This window comes from Nipponia nippon, unplaced genomic scaffold (genome assembly GCF_047370975.1).
Source record: "Nipponia nippon isolate SJK-2023a ecotype South Korea unplaced genomic scaffold, ASM4737097v1 scaffold_5, whole genome shotgun sequence".
NCBI classification, from domain to species: Eukaryota; Metazoa; Chordata; class Aves; order Pelecaniformes; family Threskiornithidae; genus Nipponia; species Nipponia nippon.
The window spans coordinates 65,058,415-65,080,532 of record NW_028262369.1 but is presented as its reverse complement, the minus strand read 5'-3'; the positions used below and the strand labels follow the sequence as shown (position 1 = coordinate 65,080,532).

The following is a 22,118-nucleotide window of genomic DNA, read 5'->3' as shown; positions in this document are numbered from 1 at the left end:
CATCTTGTGGGAAAAGAAAAAGGATAGGGAAACCAGCACTGGTTCTGGATGCTTTGATTATTTGAACTGAAAAGGGGTAATAGCATAAAGAAAGCACACCTAGGAGGCAAGCTGAAAGAGCAAATGAAGAACAGTGGCTGGAGTGTATCAAACATATGGAAGCTTAAGACTAAATGGGTGGCACTTAAACACAGCAGTTAGATAGCATTTTCATCTACTACAGGTTCATGACCACAGTACAAGATAACCTAGTAAAGAATCTTCAGGAATCACATTTAAGATTTTTATGGAAAAACATACACATATTGGAATTTTTTCTTTCGAAGACTGGTAACATACCCTTAACATACCTCTGTCTCATTAGCTGTGAATGTCCTGCCTGCATAAAAGTCAAATCCTGCTCTGAATCCCTCTTCTTCAATTCCATCACAGATTCTGGAAGCAAGTACTACACAGGCAATGTGCCTTAACAAGAAAAGCACTTCTTACGTTGGTTTAGCTGGACTGGATCTTTCACTTTTCCTACATGTAACTGGAAGTGTCTTCTCTGGGATGATTATTGTTTTATCAACCTGTTTATATTCTCTTTTGTTAATCTGTTTTTTAGAAGAAACTGTCTTTTCTTCACATAATCTCACATGAAAGACAGCTATAAAACATGTGTGATCACCATAATTCAACACTTAGCCTTCAGGCACTTCAAGAATATCAGTAACAGAGTTTTTCCCAAAAGCTAGCTAGGATGAGAGTAATTTATTTTAAAATAATACTTAGAACAGAAAGAACTGCCTCTTTAAGCTACCATTCTGTAGATATTTAAAACAAATTTGCAGAGCACTACCTAAACACAGGAAATATTTTTCCCTCTATTCAATACAAATTAGGGAACTGGAGTTTTTATTAGAAAGATTATTTCAGCAAACTGCAAAAATGTTTAATAGTGACTACTTCAACCTGACAACATCAGATAGAAATGAAACCACTATTATCGTGACTTTAAGATCCATCAGTAGATGAGATGGACATCTCAGATGAACTGTTTTAAGAGAACATAACTGAGTTGGAAAGTAATTTATAAATTATTTTACAATGGCAATTGATCCAACACTAATGTTGGCTGTCACTCCTTACTTCATAAAAAAATATTATGCTTTTCAATAAAACCCCTATATTCTGGTGCTAAAGTAGTAAAATTAATCTAGTCTGTATCATTATAGTGATACTTGCATCGTTAGGTGAACATAAAATAAGAAAACAGTGTATTTTAAAATCCTTCATGTAAGGATTTAGAGTCTTCTCTAAGTAGCAACATAATCCTTTTACTAAGAGAGCAGGTATTGAGAATGCATTTAGTCTTCAGCTTAAGGCACTGAAGTAGAATTCAAAATTTGGGATCTGATTTGAGAACAGAGATTTGGGGCAGATTTGCAGAAAACATCCAGTATTACCTCAGTTCCCTGTCTTTAAACGGAGGATAAAAATTCACCCGTTTCTTGTCTGCATTATCATTTCATTATTCCAACTGAGAAGAAAGCTCATGAGAGTCAAGTCCAAGGTCTTCTGTTGCTTGTTTATTCTGAACTTTGATCTATGACTATTTGCATCAGGGTAGCACCTAGAGCCTCCATCTCATTATTCTAGAGGCTGTACAAACATCAAAAAGATAGCCTTTAGCTTCAAAGAATTTATGATCTAATAAACTGTGATAAATTACACTAACCTCTTGGAAATGCACAGCACAGTTTCAGATAGTACCTCTGAGTGTTACTGACAAAAATCAATATAAAACGTTGAACCCCATTCTTCTTGTACACATCATTCTAACAACAAATACTAACACAAGTAAAAAGCTACAACTAGTACAAAATGAACAGAGTGGTCTCTGATTTTGAAAATAAAAAACACGTGAAGAGGTCCAACTTTCCCACCTCCCTCTCTTCTGGTTATCCAAAGGCAAGAGAGGAAAGATGCCAAGCCCCTGAAATACATCACTAAAGGAATAAGGAGGATTCACTTGACCACATACCAAAGCAAGACCACTGGTACTGTCATTTAGACATCTGTTAAGAAAAAAACCCCAAACTCGAACCCAAAACCTGTACCTAGTTTTAAAGCTTTTAAAATTGATTTGAACATTAAGTATGCACATGCGATTTTGGTGAATGAGTTTTCATTTTGAGAATGGGTTTGCTTTTAATAGTTGCAGTTCTTCAAAGCCTCATAAACTGCAAGTTGGGATATGGTCTCTAAATTCTGACTTAGGAAGACATACACATTCCTGACTTCAATGGATTTTCAGCAATAATCCCATATTAATGAGTAGACAAGACTTCCCTCCCACCTAATCTTATTAACAGAATGCTCTAATTAATGTCGTTTCCTGAGTTACTTATGTCTGTCTCCCTAGTATCTCCCATTTCAGAAGCACGTAAGTGCTACAGCAATAGTAAGAAGTAAGGCTTGGGGACATTTTTAGTCCATGCTTCAAATTATCTGTTCCTTCAAATGCAACCTTTGGTTCCACACATATCATTAAGATTTGGTGTATATCCTTGTTTCCACATTTTCCTTCTTTTCAATAATACTACAGCAACAAACTGAAAAACAACTTGTAAAACTACAGGAATTGACTAGATTTGATTTCCCTTAAGGATTCAGAATGAAGAAAATATTACTTATGCAAAAGTATACAGTAGGAAAAAAATTGAAAGTTTAGACCAATGTAACCCATCACTCTCTCCCTTTTAGTGGCCAATAATAATTTCTAGTGAAAATGCAAAATATTTTAACAAAGCTTTACAAATTAGTTCATGTAAATATTTTTGCTTTGCTATGTCCCAAACTAGAAATGATTAGTTCCTCTAATAAGTTACACCTAAAATTCTCAGGTTCAGAGTTCAAAATGCTTTTTAAAATAAGCCAAGGTTGGCTTTACACTTTCTGAATCAGAGTAATCTGAAGGAGGCATTTCTGAGAGAAATAGTCATTACAGTTCAGGGTCCACAACTGACTAGTGTGCGTTATTATTTTATTAAAGTTAATAAAGTCAGAGACTGCAGCTGGTGACTTGTCCAATGGTTTCTTGATGATGAATCCTCATGCAGATCAGTATATATGTGAAACTTTTCTTTTTTGAATGGTGAACAACCTGGCTGTTGGACAGATTCTTGTAGTCTTGTTTTTGTTGGTAAAATTGTATGTCCTTGTAGAAGTTTCTGTTCAAAAAGTCATGCCATTCTCTTATTTTCTATGATCCGGTTCTATTTATTTTTTCTACTTTATTTCGGGAGGGTTTCCTTATTATTTTTGGTGAATACTAGATGTAAGAAGGCGGCAGTAGCTCCATAAACATAGCAAAGGCTGAGCAAACAGAAAAACCCAGCTTTGTTGAAAGTAAAAATGGGAGATGAGGAGGAGTTAATTCTTCTGCAGGCCTGATTCTAATCTAAAGCAAGAACAATCTATAAACCACTGTGGGCCACCTAGCCCACGAGTACAATAATCCAGATGTTTGAACTCTACAGCCTATTAGTACCCGTGTCAGACATGCAACTCACTTGACAGTCCAGAGGCTAAAAAGCCTGCTTAAAGAAACTTCACATTCTCACAGCTGACAGCTCACATAGAAATATAACTGTGCAGAAAGAATCCCCGGAGGGCATGCTAATGAGGCTAATTGGTAGTTTCAAGCAGACTTAAGGAGAGGCAAGGGAATAAATGTCAGCAACAGAGAAGGAACAGAAAGGGATGCGGAGAATTGAGTAAGCCTTCGCTGACCCTAAGGTCTTTGGAAATTCCATCCTTTTTCTTTGCACGCTTTTTTTTGTTTTCTTAATTCTGTTTGGACAAACCTCTGAGTTTTGTCCAGCTGTCTTGAACAGACGCTCATATCCCTCACTGCCTGTTAGTCAACTGGTGCCTGCTCTTGCCCGATGCTGAGGAACTCACCACTCTGAGTACCTTTCACAGTAAAGTGAAGATTTATACTCAAATACTAATATATTCTTTTTCTGAAGAATAATAAAGTGACGTCATAAAAGTTGTTACAAAGCTTCTGATGGTTTTGAGTCTTTTGTCTCAACAGTCTCATTGCTCACTCTTTTGAGACAAATACCAGGGAAGGGCAGTGATGTGCGTGTTTAAAACTTACTTTAAAACTTTTAGTTAACACAGTATCTTTAAAAATATGCTTTAGATGCTGTGTTCAACACTAAATGCCATATTATGAAAAATTGCTGTTGAAAGAGAGTTACTATTACTACTACAGAAAAACTTCTACTTGCCTTTTCTGTATATCATACATATATACAAATACATTCTTGTACTTTCAGAACTTGTTGGATTAACACTTCAATGTATGGCTGTCCTACATTCCAACAAACAGCTCTTCTACACCAAGATGAATGGAAAGAATCATAATTTATACAACAAAAATAATCTAAACAATGTACTTGGCACAAATGGGTCTCAGGTACCATGTTGTTAACCAGTGTGCTTTGTTAAACGTTCCATCACACAAGTCTTCGTAACTGCAGACCATGCCAGATAAATCAATAATACTGAATCCCCTGCCGTAGATTTCAAACTTAACCAAAAAAATGCACACACCCAGGAGATCAAATCTTACAGTAAAAGGCTACAAAAGCCTTGAGCCAGAAAGAAGTTTCCCATATATGTGTGTATATATATATATATATACACACACACATATAAACTATGTGCCTAATAATCTGGAAGTCATAAGAATTCCAGAAGTTTCACATTCCAGCCCTTCTGCACCTCTGATTCCAAGGTAAAAATGAACAACAATATCCCATTCTTAAAGTAAAACAAAACATAAGGCTTAAAAGTACATCTAGGCCTGATTCTTCCCCATATCTAAAGAAACTGAGAAATCTAGCAACAACCTGCGCTCCAGAAACTTTAGAATCCCAGTTCCTAATGCTAACCACAGCCTTCTACAACCAAGATACCAGCTCTGTAGTAAGCAGCAACATACAGCATTTTCCTGTACGGGCACACCAACAAGGCTAACTCTTCAGGCCCTGAAGAATAAATTAGGCCCTTGTAGTTCTATTGTTTCCCTTAAGCTGCATTCACACTTTGAAGTTTAAACTAAACCTAACTCGAATGCGAAAGATACCCAGACCAACCGCTATGGTAGTAGGACTCTCTTAGTAAGACAGCAACATCAACTTTTCTCTTAAAGCCATAGGCCATGCAGCAATCAGCTAGACTGCATAACTCCCAAAAGCATTCCTTCATGCCTTAACAGCTGACTGAGCAATCAGCTAGACTGCGCAATGCCTGGCACAGATACAAAAGGGAGTGTATGGAAAGTGGACGTGGGGACAGGCTACTTAGGAGGAATAGAGAAACATTTTCCAGGCATGCAGGGATGAACTTAGGAAAGCCAAGTCTTAGCTGGAGTTGAAACTGGTGAGGGATGTGACAGACAACAAGATGGTTAGGAAAATGGACCACAGCGCATGGCTAAGGGAGCTGCATTTGTTCAGCCTCAGGATGACGAGGCTGGTGTTATGTGTGCATGTGTGCAGAGGCTAAGAGTCACAAGCTGCAGCAAAAGAAATTACAACTAGAAATGAGAGAAAAATCACAACGACAGGGATTAAGTACTGGAACAGGCTGCCCAGAGGCTGTGAATCTCTGCCCTTGCAGGTATTTAAAGCTCAGTTGTATGAGGCTCTGTTGTGTCTCACCTGATTTTAAAGTCAGCCCCATTTTCAGATGGGAATCAACTAGATCATGTCCAGAGGTCCCTTGCAACCTAAATTATTCTAGATTCTCAGATTTCAATTCCCAAAGCAAATCCTAATACAAATGCAATGTAGCCAAAGGACAACTCTAATATTCAAGGAATCATAAAGCATTCCATCTTTCTAAAATTAAGGGTGTTTCAAAGTCTGACAATGAGCTCAATCTCTTGCAGTTTTGTATTTTCAATCCAGATTATATTTGTTAGATATATCTACAGTGCCAAGTAACTGATTCTAGAACTTTCTACCAAAAAACCTGTCTAAAGCTGTTAGTTTTTTAAAAACAATTTTTCCCTGATGAGAGAACTGAAACTTAGACTGCTCAAAATCAGAGATGAGGAAAAAGACTTTAATTAAGCAGCCAGGGTGCTAAAGAGAATGGATGTGAAGGCAATCTATGCAAGATAAACAAACTGCTTGGATACGAAGGAAACTTAAAACTTGCTCAGAGTAGGGAACACTCCAGGGCTGTGGAATGTTACAGATCAGCTTCAATGCAGACTACAGGCTCTATCCCAATCCTGCTTCACTACACAGTTTTAATATATCACTTAATACATTACTGAGAAAGGGACTTAAAATACTTCTCGGATCCTACACTGCATACACTACCATTAATTGGTATGATCTATTTTTTCTTCTTATCATGAAATTATAGCTGCCATCTCTTATTTGCATTGCAAATCTGTTTCATACTTGTAACTGAAGTATGTCATACAATACTTAGACATTTCAAGCAAAATGGAGCTTATGAACAGACCAAGGGATCATAAGCAGAACCTCAGAGAAGATGAGAGCTCCGGAGAACAGATCAAAAGCTACTGTTTCATCTTTCAGTTGCAGTTCATAATGTATTGAAAAACATGACCAATATATTTCATCTCACTCCCCCAATTAAGTTCACTGATTTACTTTTTTTTTTACTAGAGTCTACCAACAATAATTCACTAAAACTCGTGCACTACTGACTGCTTTTCCTGAGAGAGAAAAAGAAATGAAACATTATACATTATATTAAACTGTCATGCATGATACCATGCCAGGTATGGATGTAGAGCAGGTGCTGTTTTCTGTGGTAGCAACCATGCTATTACACAGTCTCCCCAGGCACCTGGGGAGGACTTTGCAATAGCACAGTGCAACTGTGCTGGGTGGACAAAACCAAAAAGGTATCAGCCCTTACACTGACTGTAGTTCATGTTTGCCTAAAATTAGCTGTAATATTTGTAAACTAAAAGTTAGGCATTAGGTGAAGTACCCTTATGAATCCTGTCTCTGCTTTCAGTAAATATACGTATTCATACTCATATATTACACTGCAGAATTAGCAGTATGTGTACCTATAGCATCCAGATATAAACCACTTCCCACCCCACCTCTCCACTCTGCAAGTGTTTTATCATCTTCCAAAATTTTTATTACTTGGATCTAAGCATTCTGTCTCATGTATATACCTCAAAATGATAGACTTTTTTGCATTGATGTATGACATTGGGAGCTTCAGCCAAACCTAAAGCTCTCTATACAAGCTACACACAAATGGACCTTAAGAAATTAAAACCGGAATTGTTCGTAAGCTTCATTCCTTTCTTGAAGCAGATCATCTTCTGGAGAGTAAGAGTGATCTGTAGAGCCTGAAGTTGTGCAGCTGGATATTTTACACATAACTGAGAGGGCTATAAACACCTGGAGAGAGACCATACACATGTCAAAACCGCGCTGTTGCTATTCCGCAAATTTCTCTAAAGTTCTCAGCCAGTGTTCAGTCGTAAAAGATACCAGTACTCCAATTATAAACTCGTCACATTTTTCAAAGCTTTCAGATAAGCAATGGTAAACGGACATGAAAGACAAAACTCTAGGTGCAGATGCACAGAGATACCATAAGCCACATGCCTACTAATTCTTGCAAAACGATCTTGATGTGCTGACGTGTAGGGGGCATTTTGGGCTACTCAAGCGTACACAACATGCATTCACGCAGTCTTTGAACTTGTGTGCATTCATATGCAGATGAGATATACAATTGTCTGCAAATACCATTCAACTTCCATGCAAATACCATTCAACTTCCATTACTGTACAGTGATACACTATTGACAGAAAGTGAGGGTTGGGTTTGTGCTCAAAAGACTGGACCAAGACACAGGAGGTGCAGACTTAATTCTTGCCCCTTTACAAACTGGTTATGCAACCTCAGGCAAGACAGTACCCCCCAGAGCTTTCTGAGGAACTAACAAATGTTCAGATTTTAAGGAAGCTGAAATATTCACCAGTTTTTACAGAGACAAATGACAACTGAAACTACTTGATGCTGAACAGTTAAAATGCAGCTCCCCTCCTTGAGTTGCTTATATGAGATGATGTTTGTTGCTGTTGAAAGTTTAGACACAATCCTTCTGCATCACAGTAATTTATTTTGTTGGATATTTGTGGATATAATGCTGTCCTCTCCTATCCTTCTCTCATTTTAAGTATGGAATCTTGTAAGCAAGATGGAATAGGTAGGTCCATTTCCCTGAAGCAGAGAAGTCTGTTGACAGTACGCCTTGCAGACTTTAAATATTTTATGTTTTATTTAGATGATTATTCATCTTTGGTATAATAAGCCCCAAGTTTAATGACTGTAATGTATCAGAAATAACCAAGAAGTGCAGATTTGCATTTCCTTGTAAAATTATAATTTTCTGCTTTCATATTTCATTTGGATATTTTCACAATACTCTTTTTTTAATGCTTAAATACTAAATTAATTATGATTACACCCAAGACATTTTGATACTCTAGTGAGAGTTAATCGGAATTAAGTTATTAATTCTAATTATAAAAAATTAAATGTAGGAAAATGAATTATTTCTTGTAATGCCCTCTTCTATTTCATTAGTTTCTAATTTTCAACATTTTTGTGCTCTGTTTGGAATATCTTAATATATCTCACTTCACATAAATTTAAGTATACTTTTTAATAGTGTGCCTTGTATCTCTGTTTACTTGGAAAATCTATATACAATTTTCACTTTGATATTCTTTCATTAATTACTTCTGCTGACACAAACCCACGATCATTCTGTAGTATGCTGACTGGATAGAAAAAGAGAAATTGCTAGTATAGCTATAGCAACAAAAATTTGTAGTAGAAGTGTAGTTTATGCCATGAAAATGTGGCTTTGTTAATACTGTACACTAATGATAGCAATATGCAGATATTCAGAAGACATAATTGCACCCAGAGCCCTGCTGCAGTAGTTACATCAATTAGAAGCAGCATGATTTTGACCTAAAATTCTTGTCCAAAATGCCTGCTCCAGGAAAGTATTATCTGCCATTCCTCAGTGATAAAAAAGTTGAAGGAATAAGATATTACATAAAGTTGAAAACCTAACTAAACTCTGTTTATTGTACTACAGTAAAGATTAATACTACTAGGTACTGCCAAGCAAGGTCTTTTTGCAGGGTATTTATTACTGATTTTTTTTTTTCTTTCCTACAGTTGCAATACAGGTCCAAGATACGTACTGAATAATTGAATAATTGATCATCCATGAAACTGCACAACAATTCACAATTATTTGTCATCAAAACCCCACAATAATACAAAGTAAGAGATGTTTAACAGTATTTTTGGGGAAAGCTGTGCTCATTTATCTTCCAAGTTTCAAATTTAAACTTCATCAAGAATCCTTAATATGTACATGACAAAACACAAACTTTTAAAGTCTAAAGTAAACATTAGGACAGTAGCTGTCTCAGCACTAGGAAGCCATCACATCTCTTGGTAAAATAAACTCTCAAGGGTTTAACACGCCATCATGTTATTATGTAAAACAGCAGTTCTTCGGCTTAGCGTAAGGTCAAAGCTACTGACTCCATAGCATACTAGTAGCCAACATAAACACCAGGCTTGCAAAGCAGAACCTCTAAGCTGCACAATGGAAAGATATGCATGTGGAAATTTGATATAAGCCAAAAAATAGCCAAGTGACTATAAAGGGGAATATATATATATAATTTACTACAAAGAGACATAGTAAACATCGCTGTCTTGGGCAGTGGCAACTTTTTATTAGCAGAAAGACACCCCTCAGGGTAGTATCAGTTACATGATGACAACAGTCCATTTTTAAGGCTGCAGTCAGATTCCATTATAAAGTCACACTTTGATCACTTCTGTTCTGGAGAAAGGAAACTGGCCTAAAATCAACAGAATTAACTTAAGGGCAAAAGAGAACTATTTTTCCCTACAGTATGGAAAATAACACAAACATCTGTTCTTAGTTATGGAACATTACAGAAAAAAAGATGACACAAAAGAGAAATTTTGGTTTGCCTCAGCATTTCATATCCTAGTGACATGAAAATTGCCATGCTACTACATCCGAGTCCTGTATCCCCATATTTGATAATATACTATCAAGATTCTAAATCACCTTTTTGGAAACAAAATTATGTGACCAATATGCTTTCATTTGGAGTGACAGATTCAAGAAAAATATAGGTTCACAAACTGATGGCAAAATTCTGACTTCAGTAGGACCAGATTTCACCTCCAGAGCATACTGAAATGTGTGGAGTCTTATCATCAGTGCCTTCAGCAAGACCAAGACTGGGGACATCAGTAAGATTAAAAAAAAAAAAAAAACCAACCAAAAAACCAACGAAAAACCCGCCAAAACCCCAACAATGACAGTAACAACAACAAACGCCCCCTCCCCCCCCAAAGCCACCAACAACTCCAACCCCCAGACCACCATCAACATATGCCATACACCAAACCATGCCAAAACCCAGCACATTTCAAAACAGCAAGTACCAAGAGGACTGGGTATTCTGGAAAGAGGGGGGGGAGAGAGAGAGAGAGAATCAAGATGCTTTTATATTTAAGGGCACCCTTATGATACTCGTGGCTCCTGGATTTTACTGCCAGAAGAAACAACTTTGCTCGTGTTTTCTTGCAAAGAGGATTATTACCATAAATCATCCTGAGGGTGTATGTCCTAAGAAATACAAGACATTACTAATTCTCCATTAAAAAGTCCTCTCCAATTCGTAGAAAAAAGGCCAGCTGTCTATATTGCAGGGTTCTTTTAATTTCCAGTTAACTTTCCTAGGATTCTTTTAAATAAGAGAACAGTCAACTAATGAACTACATTTTATCAACAAGCTTTCTTTAATTCTTAAAGATGTCTTATGAATCAAGTAAACAAACAAAATCCCATCTTTTCCCATTGTTCTTAGTAAGCTCTCCTTTTTCTGATGATCTCAGAAGATTAGTGTCAGAGAAATGATTTTTGTGTCTTATAAAGAAGAGAAAACACTATTTTTCATCCACGGTAATTTGCATTCAAAAAACTATGTAGCAGAATACAGCTCACTTGCCCATGGAAAAATAACATCTCTGGTATTGCTTTCCATCAAACTGATTTGATTTTCTGAACATGTCATGCTTCACTCACATAATTACCTTTTGAAATAAATCAGATAAAGTGTTGTCTTTTCCTCCCAACAAATATAAAAGTTATAAGAATATTATAGAATTGGAAGTGGAACAATATGAACATTTGAAAAAAAAAAAATCAATGAGTGTTTTTCAATACTTGATTTACGAATTCTTTCTGAGTTTTTAATCATTATTTCACAATGTAGTTACAAGACACAAAATCAATGGGATATTTTAGTTAAAAATCAAAACGTTACAAAAGCCAAACGAGGTACTAGTAGATACATGCTTTCCTCTTAAAAAGAAAAATATTGCAAAACTTAATGAAAATGGTACTTGAGAATTGAGGTGGAAACATCATCTAGATTTAATAATGTTATGTCTGCATATGCCAGCTAACCTCATAAAAGCTGTGCAAATTTATGCCAGGTCTCAATAAAAGCAGCAATGTGGAAACTCCATAACCCTTACACTCCAGCTGCAGAGCAGAGCAATTTTTTGCTTGCTCTGGAAAAATGAATCAAATAACTGACAGTTCTAAATAACAATTTTCTACTGTGATCTAAATGAAAAAATGGGTAAACTTTTTTTTTTTTTTTAAAAAAAGCATATGCTATAGTACATTGCAGCTTCATGCAAGTATTCGGACAGACCTTAGAGGCCAACAGCATGGAGGCCAGGGAAGCCCTGTGAGGTCAGAACCCACATTAAACAGGAGCAGAACTGGAGAGCACGCCTGGGCATATATTAGCCTAAATACAAGAAAAGACTTTTTTGGACCAAGAGTCTTTCTAACAAGGCTGAGAACAGACTTCCTTTGGATAGGAATTCTTCATCCCTTTCCTCTACTCCAGAAGTTGTTGATGGTGTTGTTTCCATGGTTATCACAATCCTATCACTGTTTTCTTTATTCCAAAATTTTTTTCTGCATAGCTGTACTGACACCTATTCACGAGATATGCTCTTAAGAAAGACAGTGAGACACCAAAGATGAAGGAGGTTTCTTTTTCTCTTGAATTGAAGACCACAAACGAATGGACATTGTTCAGTGCATGAACAGAATTCATAGCTTCAGCTTGCTCTTAAAACAGATGGCACAGTCACCCCAGCAAGCATTCCTCCCTCTCAAAAACTGTAATATGAAAGCCAAGGTGTCTGGCAAGGCTATACAGTTAAATGGTAATACATCCTTTGGTCAAAAATTAAGTTTGAGAGCACACAGAATAAAAACATGTTCACCCGGCAACTAGCAGAACAAGACTCAAATTTCCCCTACAAACACTTGCTAACCGTGTGGCACTACCAAGCAAAAGAAAATTGCAAACACAACAGCAGGAAATACCAGTATAGGAAACTGAGTCCTGGCCTGTGAAATAATTTTTATTTTTATATTAAAAAATACCAAACATATGAGAACTTTATCCAGAACAGACCACGGTGGAATCTTATTGAAATATCCTCCCAGTTCAGGGAAGTAATAGCCGATTACTGAGTTTACTCTGAGTTATGCTGATCACTGCATATTCCCTCCTTGTTTTAGCGAACCATTTTCTAAGTTGTTATTTTGGGAAGATGCATTTCCTCTGAACAGATGTCATTAGACTAATTGAAATACTGTTGTAGAACTGCATTGTGACTGGGATAAGAAGGCATGAGTAAGACTTCTGTTTTTACTGTGCAAAAGTTCCATTATTATTCTACCATATTTCCAGAGTATTTGACATTTCAATATATCCAGCAGATAGGATCGTTACTCATTGCCTTTGCTATTGTCCAAAAGAAGCTTGTGCTATTCATTTTAATAGTATTGTAAGCATGCAGCCTGATGTTAAATATCTTTGCACTCAAAACTTCCATCCATTTAGCATCCATTAAAAGGAAACAGAGCATCAAGCAGAAGAGGAACACTGGCTTGCTTTCTAGAAAACCATCAGATAATTCAGAACAAGAATCAATTGGCCATTATTAAAGAAATAGAAATTTTTCATCTGCAAACCAGACATTTACTAAGTATTTCTTCACTATTTCATTTGGCTAATTCACGATTCTGCAGTTTTCAAATGAAAAGCAAGATAGAACGTGCTGTGTTCTAAAGGTAAGAGGACAAAATAACTTCATATTTTCTTACCTTTGCATTATAGGGAATATAATGCTTTGATAAGGCTTCAGGAGTGTGCATCCATGTTTTGTCTACAGAAAAGCAAAACAAAAGAAGCACTGAATAGGTTATTCAATTGTTAATTTAACTATTACAGTAGCTATCTGGAAAACATCAACAACCCTCCTTTTACTCATATAAGTATCCATCTGAAGTAGTTCTTGGGGCTGGAGGGAAACACAGTATCTCTCTCAACTTCCCAAACATTTACATGAAAGAATCTGGTTACTTCTCTTGGGCACATTTCCCATTTTAACCAACTTGATTTACCATAAGAATTCCAACTCCTCCTGCCAAATATATTCATTGGCCTAAGGGTGTTTGCTGTTTCTACCTCAGGTCAGTATTTTCTGCATCCTGCTGTTGTTTAAAGTGCAGACTGCATGTTGTGCTTCTAATAATGCTTTTTTGATTAGTTATGTGGGTTTTTTTAATGAATTATCAAGATATTAAAGGGACAAAGGAAATTATTTTGGAAAAATTGTCAGAGCGATAACTGACAGAAGAAAGTCCTAATCCTTCTACAAGAAAATAGAAGTAAGTCAGATTGTGGTAACCAATTCAGTTGTTTATATCTTCTTTAATCTTTCCTTACATATCCTAAGTGAATTTGCATATTTTCCTTTAATGATTTTCACATCACAAGACTGCGCTATTGTCTTACTTTTCCCACTGCATGTTTCATATAGTGACATGATGAGTTCATTATTTGTGAAATACATCTTCCCTCCATCTTTTTAGTGGCCACTTAGAATATTCTACATAATTTAAGGTAGAATTCCAAACATTAGAATAAACTTCTTTTTATTAGAAGTTTAGAAACCATTTTTTTCAAGTTTTCTTGTTTGAAATCATTTAAAAAAAAAAATGTAAGAAGTTCCAAACTACTAAGTTGTATTACCAACCCCATGAGAGATTCTGTAACACTGAGTAGTATTTTATACTCTACACATTCAATATGTAGTAGTATTTAACATAAGACTACTCTTGTTTTAATTAGCACGAATTGAAGTCACAAATCTGGAACTTTATTGAATTAAGCAACAGAATAATAGCTTAAAGCAAAACTCTACCCTTGGATATTCAGACAATTCCCATTGCCCTTAATGGGAATTGCAGTTATAGCAATCACTAAATTTTTGTTAGTTACACCTAAGAACAATAAAATCCTGTTCACTTCAAACTATTCAAGAGCAAAAGCTGTGACATTTATTGATACTAAACCAATAACTAAATATTTTTGAACATAGAGAAGCAAGAAAACTGTTTAACAAGATATCCACCAGTCACCACGTAACAGGATCAAAAACTGCAAAGCTGGACAAAATTTTTTTCTTTAAGCAAATTTCATTCTAGATAACAGTAATGTTCAGCTCCATTACTGAAGAGTGATATTATCACTTCTTAATTGAGGAAGCATGATTTGTCCATTCAGCAGCACCCAGGAGTATGATTATGCACTGAGGTGGTTCTTCCTTTCAATTGTAGCTTGTGACTGGAATACCGGAACAGAGAATCACATTTGTTTCCCAGAAAGAAAAGACCTGAAGCCTGATCTCCATTTTGAGTTCAATATCAAAAGCTGATGTTACCCACAAGTAAAAAATAACAATCAGTGTGAATTAGGAATGTTAGAATACAGCCTGACAACCCAAAAGATAACCGTAAGCACTCTATTTCGAGTCAGCACACTGCTGAAGGCCAGACAAGCAAACTGGTGATGGGGCTTGACTGCAAATCCCAGACACAGAAGAAGCTGGCGCATAAGGCAGGACTGCTCTCTGTCCCATCATGCTTACCGCAGCAGAGTGAAGACCTGCGCAGTGCAAATTTCAACTCCGAAACATGCATTCACATTGATAATGTCAGTGTTTTGCTTACCCATTTCTTACACACCAACTGTTTACTAGCTTCAGCAGGATACTGGAGTATTTATAAATACATAGAGGGAAATCTAATAAAAATGCTCCAAAATAGAACATTGAATATCTTAAAAAACAACAACAAAAAAACCCCAAACCAGTCTTCCACTCATTTCAGTGCCTAGTACTAGCATAAACAAGCAATAGGGCTGTAGCTTCTAAAGCAATTTTACAGGCAGACAATTAACTACACAGGTACCAGTAAAACTAACTATTTCCTTGCAAATGTTTCCATTCTTCCCATCCCCAAGCAGGGCAAGTTCAGATCTGAAAAAAAGTGATTTAATTTGGGAGTGAAGTTTGAAATGCTGGTCTTAATTGAGTAGCTAGTAATCTTTCCAATATTATAATTAGGTACAAAGCTTACCTTAAAACATTTTTCTGAAGTCATCCACTTGCCTACCAACCTCAAACAGTAATGCTATAGGGATTCCAGCAAGGAAAAACACTGCTAGGAAAGTGTTTCCATAATGTTGGTATCCCTAGTTAGGGAAAGATATGGAAATATATGGATGGGTACTCTCAGCTCAAAAGGAAATCAGTAACTTAGCAGAGTACCAAAAAGATGCCTGGATTCTACAAGTCTTGTGCCATTGATTAAAACAGCGAGTCAACAAGCAGCATTTCTAACATCCAGATGTAGATCCGCAGACACTGTGACATAGGTATTAAAGTTTTCCATTGACATTGGAAGCCCATTTGGTAGAGGCAGGTAATAATTACAGTGGTGACCCTTTTGAAAGAATTCTTACTGCTAAACAAAATCAGTATGAGGCAAAATTCACATTGATAGCAAAGACACGCAAAAAAATCATGCAAGCTGTTACGGGGAAGTTTGTTACCAGCATTTCCTTCTGAATTGTAAGCTCTGATTTTGGACTTATGTGACTCTCAGCAGCTGTTTGAAATACTGCTTAGAGTTAGTTTGATTTCACAGCAGTTGAGAAATACCAAATTTCAGACATTTTGCCTCCAATAAACCAGAAAACTATGAAAAAAGTAAAATCTATAAAACAGGTATTCGTTTAAATACCTGATGTAGATGGGGCTTGTGGTTTGCATGATTCCTCACTTTTAAAATTAATTTTAAATGGGTTTTCACAGCTTAGTACTTAATTATTCATTCTGAAGCAACAAGCAAAATATGAAATCCTACAATGACAATTAGAGTTCATATTACTATTTTATTAGTTATATAGAAGCAAGAGTTCTAGACACTTTGGAGATTAATAAAACAGTAAGTCCTAAAGAAAGGACCAAAAGCCTAGATAAAACTAAAACTGACAACTGCATGCATCTAACATAACAGTAGTAAGAAGTGAAGAGACTTGTGCTATCAAACCGGGTGAAAACTACAGTTATTTTAGATCTTGTCTGAAGTACTTAATCTAGGTTGCCTTAGCATTAAACATTAAAGTTTAAATAAGTTACTAGTTATTTTTTGAGAATTATGAGTTTCAGCCATCCAGAGTCCATTAAAACCTAAGCAGAGTTTAGCTTGAATGAGGTATAAGAGATTCTAAGAGGTAAAAGCCTAAGTATGTGGTGGTTCTGCCAAACATACTGGCACTGCGTGGGAGAAAAGATGGGAAAAAGGATCACCGTTCAGAATTCAAGGGCACAGGATAAGCCACAGCCCTGCTTAAAGAGAGTGAGTAATCCTGTAGCCTCTACACAACACCTCTTCACGTGCATGGCATGCTAACTGTGCAGCACAGGCTTTTAGAGAGCCCCTGCAGCAGCAGCACAGCATCCCATCTAGTTTTTAAGAGAATTTGAGTTGGGTGAGAGCTTGTCTGGTTTTGCTCCCTGCCAGCATACACTAGTCTGCTAACAGCAGGGGGAAAACTGCATAAAATTAACACTTGAAGACCCAGGGTTTGACAGAGAGAATTGCAAGGGTGGAGGCAGGGGACTGGGCACCTTCATGGTCAGAGGATTAAACTGTGCTCAGAATCGAGACTTCAATCCTTTCTAGTCCCCCTTGAATCATGCCAGCCCCTTTCCATTATAAAGGAATGATGCCCTTACAATCTGTATTTCACATCAAATGCTTGGTCATCACACAATCTGGAAGCACCTGTGTGAGCTATTTCAGAGGCCTCAGCAGCTCGGAGACAAATCCTGACAAATCACACGCTGAAGTCAATAGACTCAGGGACTTCATAAAGTACCCAGAACAACTGTGCTGCACTTAGCGAAGGATGACACGAGGTTAGATCACAGCACAGCGAACCATTTATCTACCAAAAGGGAAAGCAATAACAGTGCCAAGAAATTGTTCTCCCTTTGAGATTAATTTCTCCACACATTACTGCCCACAGATATTACAGAATGGATTTAGTAGAGAGGCACTGATGAACTATTTTCTAAATGGCAAAACAATGCTCAACAGTGCAAGTTTAGTTAACTGCTTCCCTAAACCCCCCTCTCATTATTAACTCATACATGCCAAGAGTGGCTCTACTTAACTATGTTTCCAAAGCATGAGACCTACTGGCCATTCCGTTTAATACAACGAACAGAGAAACACTCTGATTTTAACTTTTTTTTTTAGTGCCTCAGTGAAAATGCAGTCATTTCTAGAAGGTAAAAACTAAAGCCTTTATTCTTTACTGAATCAAAATCTCTTTGACATCAATGGATGTTTTTCTTGCTAACAGAAGAGAAGAAATCTTGGAACTGTCTTTTCTTCCTGCTTTACAAAACTTGCTACAAAAAGAAAGATCTTACATGACAATCAGCCTAGTAACTGTCTCCTGAAGAAGAGAGCATCCCACCAGGTCAGGGCTACATCTAGGTATTACTGCCTCAGGGAACAAATAGCTTATTTGCTTCAGTGTGTGTATATACGTTATCTATATCTTTCATTTTTCCTAGATTATCTATTTTTGTATAAAGAAAACCTTCACAATGGCACATACAAGAATTGTCACCCTGTTAAATCATTATCCTGCACTGCAACAGAAACAGGCAGGTTGTCACAAACCTCACTTACACTAGTCAGACAACAAGGTAGAATCTGTCTTCTTGACTTCTTATTGCAGGCAACAAATGAGCTGATATGCTGAGCCATGAGACTTAATGCTTGTTACCAGAATTTTCATCTGAATGCAATACCTAAATATTATCAGCAGACATAAATCTACCCATATTCTTCTATAATTCAGCTATAGTATTTGTTCCAACCACCTTCTAGAGGAATGACTGTGTACAATCTGTGTATCTAATAGCAGTAATTTATTAAAGTTATTACCAGGTTACTATGATTCAGTAATTGAAATCGTAAGTCAGATTCTGCCCTAAGCACATATAGGCAAATACCCATCAATATACATAATTCAAAAATAATTACTGTGTTATTTCTTTTTCTTTTTTTTCAAACATAAAATGTTCTTTGGAGGCATATTTATTCTTTGCCAAGACAACAAAGCTGTATCTCCCTAGAACACAGCAAGCTTTGCAGAATGCTTCGCCTTTCTGTGTCCTTCTCTCATTATATTTAGGACCTTCTGAATGGTTTTAAACAGCTGATTACTAAAATAGCAAAATGATATCATAGAATGCTGGGTTGGCATAGTTACAAAATGAAAAAAAGTCTAGTATTTGCATTTCCTCCAATAGTAACACTCACTGTATAACCTACGCATTTTATATATTTTTGAGATATGGATGCTAGTATGTCAGTTTTGACAAGAAAAGAAAATAGGATCAAAAAAAGGTATTAGTGCAACTAACCAGTGATTAGCAAATCTTTGCTTCTGCACTTCTAATTTGTTGATGTTAAGAACTTTTAACAAGTTCAGTTTCCTACATCAAAGGAAAAAGCAAGAAAAAAAACCTCTGAGCTATTTAGCCTGTACCTCTTATGTCTTCTTGCCACAAGGAGAGCTACACTGTGTCTTTAATAAAAGCTTCCAGTTGATGTTGAAAAAAATTACTGGTATAGCATAATTTATTTTAAGTGATCACATTTTCAGAAGTTTTCACTAAGAAGTATGTACAGATCAAACCTTCAACTCCACCTTTTGCTTTTAGAGTCAGTGTTCAGTCAGCTATTTCAGTACAACTATAAATTCATTTGGAAAAGTATCAATTAAGCTTGTCAAAAATTGTTAAAAAAGCCAGTGTTTGAAGAATTTCAAACTGTAAAATAAGAACGTTGTGTGTGACACTTTGGTAGGGCAAAACAAAGGAAAAGGAACAGAAATGGGAATCTCAATACAGTTAAAATATAATTTTAATTTTCTAATTCAGGAAGATTAAAATAATGTGATCAAAAAGTTTAACTGGAACTTTATTTTTTTAAATGCCAATAAACTGGAAAGAGAGAAAGGAGTGGCAGCAACCATTCAGAACAACTACAATATGCACATTTGTAGCTTCCTCTTGCTTGTGTACCTGAGGTACATCCTTTTATGTGCTTAAAGGACTTGATTTCACAAAATAGTATTTTCCTGAGTGACATATTTTGGATGTTCTTTGCAATTTTCCAACAGCTTTATAAGACAAAGTCCTATAACACAAAGTAGTCATTGTGATTCCTATCAAGGTATGGTTGGTACACATACAAATTTATTTCACACAGAATAATACATCTTGTCTTTAATGAGACATTCATCCAGTTAACTAGCAGTGTACCTATGTAACTCAAGCATTTAGGTTGTAGCTTGGGGAAGTTATTTGCAATAATACACTTGGACAAGAACTCTACATCATACGCTAGTAGCAACTTACATCAAGAATTTTTTAGCTTGTAGATCTCAAAATATATGCTTGCCAAACTGTTGTGTGAATAATTTAACGTTCTGTAAATTAGGCTCTATAAGTTTTAATAGGGTAGAAACCAAAAAGCTTAAGAGTCCTTCAATGCTGTTCCCATTTTAAAGTCAGTATTTAGTGCTTTATGGTTAAGCAGTGCACATATGTTCTTGAAAGGAGCTCCTTAGGTTTTGCAGAAGCAACAAATAGTTATTGTGGTAAATATAATCGTTAACTTGCCTAGAATATTCTTTAAACCAGGAGATAGATATGATTATTTCTGCAATACCTTTCCGAAGATAAGGCAGATAAAATTGCCAACAGGAAATTATCCTTCTATTCTCATGTTAACAGAAAGAAAAGAAAAATTAGACTTATCTGTGCAGACCCAACACGAATCTTATTGAGAAAGTTTCCAAAGCGTACTCCTCGGTATGCTTTGCATCCTCTAAAGCAGCTATGGATCCTCTAAAGACATACTGTAATCATTTCTTCCCTAAACAATTGGATCAGTTCCTTCTGCTTTCAGACTATAAATACAACCGCAGTTGCATACAAATGCACGCAAACACACACATGCTGCAGGACTGGCCACTTCTTTGTCCCACCAACAGAAGACGATTTGGTCCTTGCCATATTAAGGTAGTAAGCCTTCAACTCTCCTTGTTGGCATACTTGAAAGGGTACCTCCATAGCCTAATGAGAACAATATAATAGTACAAACCATACTTAAAAAAACATATTCAGTAACCAATCCAAAAAAGGGACTTGGTCACTGAATATTGGTTTTCCACACGACCCCATGTTTCGAAGCCCAAGGAGCAGTATTTGGAACACACAAAACCTCTTTGTGGAGGTATTACAAAAATGTTAAGATAACTCATTTTTGTGTCAAGTGAGCTAACTGAATACAGAAAGATTTGGTATACAAAAAAGCACCCTTTTTTCCTCCGAAACTTTGCTCTTGAAAAATTTCTTATTTAAAAAATCCATCCATCAGCAGCTTTTTTTGGGGTGGGGGCAGAGGAGGAGATTTAGACCTAGTTTTGTTTATTTCCTGGACAGTGATGAGTGCTTTTATGAAAGCACAAAGTGCAATCACAAGAATATCTGAAAACCACAATGAGGAAGATTGTGACTACTTATATGCCTTTAAAGTATATAAGTATTTACCCTTTATGTTTTTTATCATTATTGTTAATGTGGAAGTCCAGCACACAATAGCCCATTTGTTTATATCACTGATGAGAAATACATTCTGACAGAATGAAAGTATTTGCTTTGGGACTATACTTATCCCCTTCACCCTTTTGGGGCTTCACTTGTTGTCTACTCATTCAGAGAAACAAATATAAAACAAAACATTTGTCATCTCTGGAATGCAGCATAAGTTTACAATAAAAATAAAAATCATATTATAGCCAGTCCATTCACATAAAAGAGCAACCTATAATCTTTGATTACGTTTTTTCATATGTCAGACCCTGCCCATTAAATGCATCTGTCTACACTTTCATAAATGAGACTCATAAAAAGCCATTGCACAAAAAGTTATTGCTGAAACTTATTATTTATGACAGGCTATTACTTCAATATATTCCATTTAGTATTATGAATACCATCTACATCCCGTGAGCTGATAACGTGGCACCAATTACCAACCTTATGAACTAATATCATATGGAAAAAAACCATCAGAAAATTCAGATTCCTGCGTACAACAGCAGCTTTGGCATTGTATTTTGTGTCACATGTAAACTAAGGCTGGCATTTATTCTGGGATGAAGGAGGACCACTGGGGTGTAATAAAGAATAAAGTAAATTCAGCTGTGATTTACACCCTCCACAACCTCACTGAAGTCCACTGGATTTCATACATTGTAATTCAGTACTAAATTTAGCCCAAAGTAGACACATGTACCTACATTTTTAGCACTACGTTGAAACACTCAAAAAGTTTCACTCTTTTACTGCCAGGAGGTTTGGATTACAGTCATTTCATATTTAGAAATGCCTCTGTCTAGGAGGAACAGTAGTTTTCTTTCACATTTCTGATGAGGCAA

The 22,118-nt window shown here is 36.2% G+C and overlaps 1 protein-coding gene across 5 annotated transcripts in view; it reads right to left on the bottom strand.

The window, feature by feature from the left end:
* Positions 1–22,118, bottom strand: part of GULP1 (GULP PTB domain containing engulfment adaptor 1) — a 163,023-nt gene that overhangs the window by 58,305 nt on the left and 82,600 nt on the right. For all 5 annotated transcript variants that reach the window (XM_087732540.1, XM_087732539.1, XM_087732538.1 and 2 more), the window contains one exon: positions 13,343–13,404. In XM_087732540.1, the coding sequence (XP_087588666.1) occupies positions 13,343–13,404 (62 nt within the window). The remainder of the gene's footprint in view (positions 1–13,342; positions 13,405–22,118) is intronic.